General features: G+C 52.4%; 1 protein-coding gene across 2 annotated transcripts in view; it reads left to right on the top strand.

Moving 5' to 3' along the window:
- The first annotated feature begins 2,210 nt into the window (after positions 1-2,210).
- Positions 2,211-8,650, top strand: part of Kcnn3 (potassium calcium-activated channel subfamily N member 3) — a 159,788-nt gene continuing 153,348 nt past the window's right edge. The window contains exon 1 of one of the 2 annotated variants that reach the window (XM_021158361.1): positions 2,211-3,463. In XM_021158361.1, the coding sequence (XP_021014020.1) occupies positions 2,516-3,463 (948 nt within the window). In that variant the 5' untranslated portion in view covers positions 2,211-2,515. Of the gene's footprint in view, positions 3,464-4,431; positions 4,494-8,650 lie in introns of those variants that run through there. The other variant, XM_029475592.1, reaches the window with a different exon arrangement.

Here is an 8,650-nt window from a genome sequence, read left to right on the forward strand (position 1 = left end):
CACCCCATCTACCTTTTCTCAGGACAAAGTTGCTGCACCCAGGGTGGGAGCATCAGTTTCAAGTTTAGACCACTCCCAGGTGAACCTCTGGGCTCTGGCTGTAGAGCAGTTCTACCCAGGATAGTGGCATACCTGCCCTATTTGGATCCTGCTGTGACCCAGGAAGGTTAGTGGAGGCAGGAGACAACCTATTGTGGTAGAGTGGGCAAAGAAACTTCCAGGCCTAGAAATTAATTTTCCGCAGCACAGAATCTATATCTGTCATGAAACTCTAGTACTAGCAGCACATTTTTGCTTCTAACAATGTATTAGTATTAATTTATTTTTGATCATTAAACCTAATCATGTGATCTGGAGCCTTGAGTCAGACTGTTGACTCTGGGGATTGAAGAGGGAGGGAAATGAAGGAGGCAGGTGAGAAGAGGGACTGGGCAGGCTGACCATGTTGGAAAGTAAGGTAGGGACTTGGGGGCTTGTCTGATGATGGAAATGTGCCTGAGACACTTGGCTTGCACCAGGGCGTGTGCACATGCGTGCATGTGTGTGTGTGTGTACACATTGCTCCATCATCATTGATAGCAATCTTGTGCAAGATTGATTGTCATTATCAGGTAGCTGAGGGTGTGGTTTATGGTGCACGCAGTTTTACTCTCAGTCTTCAAGCAGCCTGCAGAGTTGAGGACTGGTATGCAGAGGGCACTCAGCTCATTGGTGGGAACTCTACCATGCTGCCTGGCATGGCGATTTGATGCTCGCTATTCAGGGGAAAAGCTCTGGAAGCATGATGTGTGTGTGAGCAAGTGTGTGCTCATACCTGTGCACGGGCGTGACCACACACATGCATCTGCATGTGGGCACTTCCACACTTATCTCGGGGAGACACAGAACAGAGGCCTGAGGATGGTGGGGAGCTGGGAAGTGGACAGGAAGATGCTCCCCCTTAGAGCCCAGGTGTGCCCAGAGGAAATCATAACACTCTCCTCCCCTCCGATTGCTAAGGCTGTCCCAATTAAAAATGGAAATAAATTCATCTCTGGTCTTGTCCCCTTGGAGAGTCTTCTGCACACAGTGGGAGTCTAATAAATACTTTATGAGGAGGAGTCTGAACCAGGGAAGCCAGCAGCTGTTTCCAGCTCTGACTCTCAGAGACCCATGGGGCAGATCAGACATGGAGCCACTGGGATTTCCAGTCTTCCTCATCGACCCTGAGATGACTCCAGACCCAGCTGTTCTGGAAGAGGCTGGATCCAGGTTACTAAAACATCCTGCTTTGGGGAAGTTGGCTCTTCCTTGACAGATTCTGTTTGGCCCTTTCCCACCCATCATGTGGATACTATTTATTGAACAGCCACTGTGTGTTGATCATGGGGGGGGGGCGCATCTAGGCAGCGGAAGAAGAGTGGTGGACTCAGGCTGATCTCTGCTCAAATCCTAGTGCCTTTAATTACAAGCTGGGTGACAAGAGCCATATTTCTTATCTGCGTGTGAGTGGGCTTCTTTTCTTTCCTTTTTCCTTCTTTTATTTCTTTTTTAGGATGATGACGTCACTTCATAGGGTTGATGTGAGGATTGGAAATAACAGAGGCTCCTGTACACAGCGCAGGTGCTCTGACAGTGGTAGGTAGGTGAGCTTCTCCCTGTCAGGAGTGGATCCCTTCCGCTTCTGCCGGTTTATGCTCAATGTCTCCCGGTGTTAATTTTCTTTGTAAAATGCGAGCACAGCCCCTATCCCCTTGGGCTTTTGGAAGATGTACCTAGAATCCAATGTGTGAAACAACCTGTACAGATACTGGCTATTAATCAACGTTTGTCCTCCGGTCCCGGTTTCCCCAGCATGGTGACAGCTTCCCCTTTAGGGTGCTCTCGATCCCTTCCTTCCACCGCCCCAGCGCCAACATTCAGCGGGATTGCTGTGGGCATCAGTATCCTGACCGTACCTTTCAGAGGAAAGAAGGCAGGTGCTCAGCTCGCGGGTGGAGTGTGGAGGGGTTGGAGTGGTAGTGGTCTTGAGCAAAAACTACAGTTCCCAGCCCTCGTTGCGCTGCCACCCGGCGAGGAGCGAAGGATGGCAGGCCCCTTCTTGGAGGCGGAGCCTGAGAGGGAGGCGGAGTTTGGAGGGGTTGGAGAGTTAAGCCAAGCCAATGAAACCGCTGGCTAATAAGTGGGCTTGGCTTGCCATATAACAGTGTCAGGAGGAGGAGAGCGAAGCTATTGAGCCAGCGAGGAGTGAAGCTGAGTCTGCTTCATACACTCCTAGAGGACCGCCTTCAGAATAGAGTTCTTTTCGCCCCTTCCTCCTTCCCCCGGCTCCTCTCCTGGCTTTTCTACCCGCCCAATACAATGCATACTCGAGTGGCAGCCCCAGAGAACTGAAGCAAACCAAAGAGAGAGGACTGGAGCCAAGACACTTCTGGTGGGGAAGCGTGGATGCCTGGCTTTCTTTGAGGTCATCTTTGGAACAAGGGTGGCTTTGGGGTGGAGGGTCGTGCTGCAGGGAACCCAGCCAGGCCCCAAGATGGACACTTCTGGGCACTTCCATGACTCGGGGGTGGGGGACCTGGATGAAGACCCCAAGTGTCCCTGTCCATCTTCTGGGGACGAGCAACAGCAGCAACAGCAACCGCCACCACCGCCAGCGCCACCAGCAGTCCCCCAGCAGCCTCCGGGACCCTTGCTGCAGCCTCAGCCTCCGCAGCCTCAGCAGCAACAGTCGCAGCAGCAGCAGCAGCAGCAGCAGCAGCAGCAGCAGCAGCAGCAGTCGCAGCAGGCTCCACTGCACCCCCTGCCTCAGCTTGCCCAACTCCAGAGCCAGCTTGTCCATCCTGGTCTGTTGCACTCTTCTCCCACGGCGTTCAGGGCCCCCACTTCAGCCAACTCTACCGCCATCCTCCACCCTTCCTCCAGGCAAGGCAGCCAGCTAAATCTCAATGACCACTTGCTTGGCCACTCTCCAAGTTCCACAGCCACAAGTGGGCCCGGTGGAGGCAGCCGGCACCGGCAGGCCAGCCCCCTGGTGCACCGGCGGGACAGCAATCCCTTCACGGAGATAGCTATGAGCTCCTGCAAATACAGCGGTGGGGTCATGAAGCCCCTGAGCCGCCTCAGCGCCTCTCGGAGAAACCTTATCGAGGCCGAGCCTGAGGGCCAACCCCTCCAGCTCTTCAGTCCCAGCAACCCCCCAGAGATTATCATCTCCTCCAGGGAGGATAACCATGCCCACCAGACTCTGCTCCATCACCCCAACGCTACCCACAACCACCAGCATGCCGGCACCACGGCTGGCAGCACCACCTTCCCCAAAGCCAACAAGCGGAAAAACCAAAACATTGGCTATAAGCTGGGACACAGGAGGGCCCTGTTTGAAAAGAGAAAGCGACTGAGTGACTATGCTCTGATTTTTGGGATGTTTGGAATTGTTGTTATGGTGATAGAGACCGAACTGTCTTGGGGTTTGTACTCAAAGGTAGGGACTGTGGTTTCTCTTTATACATTCAACAAAAGGAGTATGTAGAGGAGAGAGAGAGAGAGAGAGAGAGAGAGAGAGAGAGAGAGAGAGAGAGAGAGAGAGAGAGAGAGAGAGAGAGAGAGAGAGAGAGAGAGAGAGAGAGAGAGAGATTGAGAGATTTCCTAACTTCCCATGTTTTTCTTCCATGGTCCTGTGAGAATTCCTTTCTTGCTTCCCTTTGTGGGGACATCCCCACACACTGTGTCTAATGTGCAGACTCTGTGTTTGGAGGATTAAAGAATCCCTTCTGAGAAATCGCTCTCTTCCTCCGGGCTCACGCGTACTAAAGCATAACCCAGCAGCTTAACGCACCAATTAATTACACTCTGCCTTGATGTGTTTGCCAGTTCCTGCTACTTCCCTCCTCGCCTCCCCTCCCTGCTCCACTCCATTCCCACCCCCCCCCAGATAAAAAAGAAATAAATGTCTGGGTGGGGGTGGGGATCCTGTACCGTTCCCCAGCTCTCCCCCCTTCCCAAGTTTCTATTTCCCTTCTCTTCCCAGAGAGACTCCAGGGTAAAATGGAGATGTTCCCGAGTCTCTCCCAAGGGCACCGGGTTAAAAATATAGGTGGAGGAAATCAGCAGTCTCTTCCCTCAGGAAAGAGGACTCAGAATAAACCTGCCGCTGCCTTGTAAACATGCCCCGATAAAAATGGCTACAGGTGTTACCCAGGCAGAGCATGGGCACCGCCTTGCCATCACTCGGGGAATGGGGAGCGCCTCTCCTTAGGATGGGATGACAGGGCTTCCCCGGCAGGTCACCGCGGAGTCAGCACCCCAGCTTAGTCCTGGTTCTTCCCTCCCACCCTAACTCCTTCTCCTTGGGATAAATAAAGATGAGTGTACGTGTGTGTGCACGTTGGATGGAGAACGGCAGGCACAAGGCACTGTCTTGGGGGTGGGGTGGGGTGGGGGACGCTCCATTGCTCTAGCCTTTCAGTTGGAGGAGAGGGCTTCCTTCCCAGAGGGGAAGGAGGTCGAGGAAGGTGGGTTTTTGTCAATGCTGCATTTGCCAGGAAGCTGCATGACAGAAGGCTTGGAGGTGCAGGGAATTGTTGGGCAAACGGTTTCCCCTACTGTACCGCTTGGCCCCAGTTTGCTGGTGTTTGCATGTGTATATGTGTACTCGTGTGAGTGCCTGCTTGTTCTGTGGATTTCTGTATTTTGTTTGTCATTTTGGACAAGGGGTGGCTGGGCTGGCTGGCGGGTAGCTGGGAGGGGCTCAGCTGTTGGAGGTTTCAAATAGAGCCTGTTTCAGGCAGCGCACAGCTGCTGGAGACTGTCACATTCCTTGTAGAGATCTAGTCACAAAAACCTGGGAGGTGCTGATCAGATTTCCCCCATTCCCAGAGTCTCCCTTTAACCTGATGTGGGCAGTGCTCCTTGTCAGGTAACCTGCATGGACAGAGCCCAGACTTCCCAGCAGAGAGTCCTCCAGGGACCTGCTGCTTTGCAGGGACTGCCCAAGCCAGAGCACTTGGAAGCTGCCTCAGTCTAAATAGCTCCTGTATGAACAGACCTCTCCATGAGCAGAGTGGGGTTTCCCCTGGAAGCCCAGCTCACTTAGTCATTCCCTGTAATGAGAGCCTGGGAGGCTGCAGGTCCCTCTGTTCCCTGCCTTCTTAGAGCTGCCTCTCTTGCTGTGTGCTCTGCTTAGGAGATGGGCTGGCAACCACCCCCCTGGGAATTAGGAACGCTTGTTAGGGGGAATCCGTGGAAGCCCACATCCCGGAGGTGTGGCATGGTGCTAGCATGTTCTTTTCAGTGGCCCCCATGGCGGCTGTTAAGGAAATGGCTTTTCTAGGAGTCAGTGGCTGTGTCCGGTTCTGAGTGTGGGGTCCATGATCATTTGTCTGAATGTGTTTTGGGGGTAGGGTGTCACCGGGCAGGGATGAATATTTTCTCTGATGGAGTACTCATGGAGAGAGGTTTTCCCGGGCCGGGAGGCTGTAAGTGTTGACTGGGTGAGATCACCCGAGGTGTATGCTTCCTCCACTCCTAAGTCGTTGATTCTCTGGTGGCAATGACACTGAGGGACAGTGACCAGGAAGCTCCTGCGTGCCTCAGTCAGTGAGGTGGCCACTTCCTGTGTACCTCGGGGATGGGATTGAAACAACAAAATGTTTATTTAGTGAGGCAAATGTCCCTATCAACCTCGGAGGCAAAGAGGGTCATATCAAAGAATAGGACCAAATCTGGAGTTACAACAGCTCTGTCACTGCTGGCTGTGTGATTCTTGGACGTCAGGATACCCTGCAAGGCTGCTTCCAGCTTTCTGGTGGGGAGACTGAGTCAGATGAGGTGAAGGCCCCCCAGAGCGTCTGCTCATGTAAGAGGGGTCGGCTGTGGCTGTCTGTGATGACTGAGGAGAGAGACACCTTCTTTCTCTGTAATTAGATGGAAAGTAAGACTCGGGGACAGAGGAGAAAAGTTCTACAAGGAATCTGGGTCTCGTTGGAGACTGTCTTTACACATGAGGCAGCTGTTGGGGAGAGGTGTCAGCTCCCCAGCTTTGGGGTACAGGGGGATGGGCTCTGTGACAGAAGAGTCCAGAGACACTCAGGGTGGACGAGGGACTTTCCTTTGCTAGGATTCTTGTGTGCCTGCCTGTCTTTGCTGATGATTCTGGAAGCCCGAGGATAGACTAGGTGACCAGTCATTTTGGGTACCTACGATGGCCATTTCTATTTAAAAGCCCTGGTGAGGGACAGGTTCCTTTTTCTCTGAGTGACTGATGGCCTGCAGCCCTGGGCCTTAGCTAACTCTGAACTTCTCTGCTTTATCTCGTGAGGCCGTACCTACCCGCTCCACCTACCATACCTGCTGCTGGGAGAGTCATTCATTGCATGATGAATGCAGGTCCAGGGGTCTGGGAGAAAAGCAATGGGGCAGATACCCTGAGTGTGCTCAAAGGTGATGCAAAAGGGAGCCAGCGTGAAGAGGTTGAGAAATGGGGACAAAGTGCTTCCCAGCTCCCACCCTCACAGGCTGTAGGCGATGACACTGGAGGGAAGGAAGTTCCACTGAGAAAGGAGGTGGAAACCTGATTGGGGGGGTGTTGTGGACCCCTAAAGGTGCAAGGCTGTCTCTGAGCTGAATGGAGGCTCTGGTTTATCCCTCCCTCCCTCCCTTCTCTTGCTCCTCCCGTTCTTCCCTCCCCTTCTCATCCTCCCTCACCTTCCTTCCTTTAGTAGGTGGGCTTCCTCTTTGGAAACTTAGACAACAGGAGAGGGCTGATTCTCAAGATCCTGTTTGGAAGTCTTGATGATCCTGCCTCTGCCTATGGCTCCCTCTAACTGTTAGAGTCTAACAGGGTTAGGGGATGGGGATTTAGTTTTTTTTTTTTTTTTTTTTTTTTTTTTTTTCTGACTGTGTTCTTTACTTTTTTCTGGAGCTGGTTTGGCCCATGTAGCCCTTTTACCTTAAGCTGTCAGTAATTCTCTACTAGATCCAAAGAGTTAGGGGTAACCTGGCCTGCTTTCTCCTCCTTAACACCCTGACAGGACATCAGGCCTCAGCCTGTGGCAGCTTCCTCTGTCTGGGCAGCAGGGTAGCTGTCTGTTTCCACAGATTTTGTACAGCCTCCATAGCTCTCCACTGCTGGCCTAGAGACCCATCTCAGCCTTACCTCTGCCCCCTTGCCACTCCTGCCTGCCCAATCAGACTTCCTGTCCTGTTCCTTTCTGATACCCCCAGCTTGACCTGTTGCTAGGATGAAGCCGTCACAGATACAGAAGTCCCTATCTGCTCCCTTGGGTACATTCTCCTCACTTCCTGTTACTGTTCCTTCTTTAGACCACCAACTGGGCCGCCACCCTGAGCTAGGTCTACTGAGCAGCTAAAGGAGGTCCCTACTGCATACTCTCCAGAGAATGGTGGCTTCTAGGCCTGGGCCAATTTGTTGCCTAGCTCTTTGCTGGCCATGCAGATATCATAAAGTCCCCCCAGCCTTCAGCTGGAATGATGGATAGTATTCTAGGCTTTTATTTTTGGTCTTTGTAGGGTGTGTGTGGGGAAGTGGTAGCCGCAGCTTCACACCGTAGGTAAACACTCTACCAAGCATGTCTCTAGCATCCGAGATGCATCTCTGTCCCAATCCTCTGCCTTCCTGGGAATGGAGGCCTTAGTTGCACGGGGACAGAGTGGTAGCCAGGGTACACAGGATGAAGGACCCTGCTTGTCTTTTTGGGGCCTTCTGAGGTTAGGTTACTGTTTGCTGGAGCATGTATTTCTGGAGGATTTTGGGGGGCACCAGTAACTATGATTTCAGGCATGCTGGGGAGGTAGACATAGGTCAGACCCTGGTGTGCACCTCCTGAAGGATGTCCTCTGAGGATATGAAGGCAGAAGACTCAGTAAAGCACTTTGGCTGCAGGACCCTGAGAGCCAGCAGCCAAGGGCCCCAGGCCTGCATTTTAATTGTCACAGGGCATACTGACCATGCCTGCCCTGGGGAAGACAAGCAGATCTGATAGTGTGAGACAGCCACAACACTGCACCCATGGTGACCCTTTATTTATATTCCTTGTGGACAGTGAACCAATGAGTCAGATCTTGGTAACCTATAGGATTACCAGTAACTTGTCACCTACTTTCCTTCCCATGTCACCCACTGTTTATAACTGTCCTGGGGACAGGCTCCACAGGGCTTCCAGACTTCCCTTCCCCACAGGCAGCACTGGGCACTGGGACAATGGCTGGGCATTGGTCTTCCGAATAAGCTAATTAGAAAGCCACTCCATGGCCTTTGATTCCCTTATTTAGCTTCCAGGAAGGAGGATGTATGAGGCCATCCTCAAAAGATTCCCTTAAAAAAATTAGGTAGAGAAAAACAGAAGAAAATTGGAGTAACCTGTGTTGTGACTCAGGCTCCAAGGCAAATGTAAAATCAGAACAGAGAGCTCTAGTTGCATGCCAGTTACTTAGGAAGCACACTGGGGGGAAGTGTGTGTGTGTGTGTGTGTGTGTGTGTGTGTTGTGAGGGGCGGCTGTACTGTACTGACACAATATCCCCTTTCTTTGCGCCATGACAGGACCACCAGAGCATTCGCTGTGTAGTTGTTTTTCTCTCAAAACTCCAAAGGGGGGGGGAAGAGAGAGAGAGAGAGAGAGAGAGAGAGAGAGAGAGAGAGAGAGAGAGAGA

The sequence above is a fragment of the Mus caroli genome, chromosome 3 (assembly GCF_900094665.2).
Source record: "Mus caroli chromosome 3, CAROLI_EIJ_v1.1, whole genome shotgun sequence".
NCBI classification, from domain to species: Eukaryota; Metazoa; Chordata; class Mammalia; order Rodentia; family Muridae; genus Mus; species Mus caroli.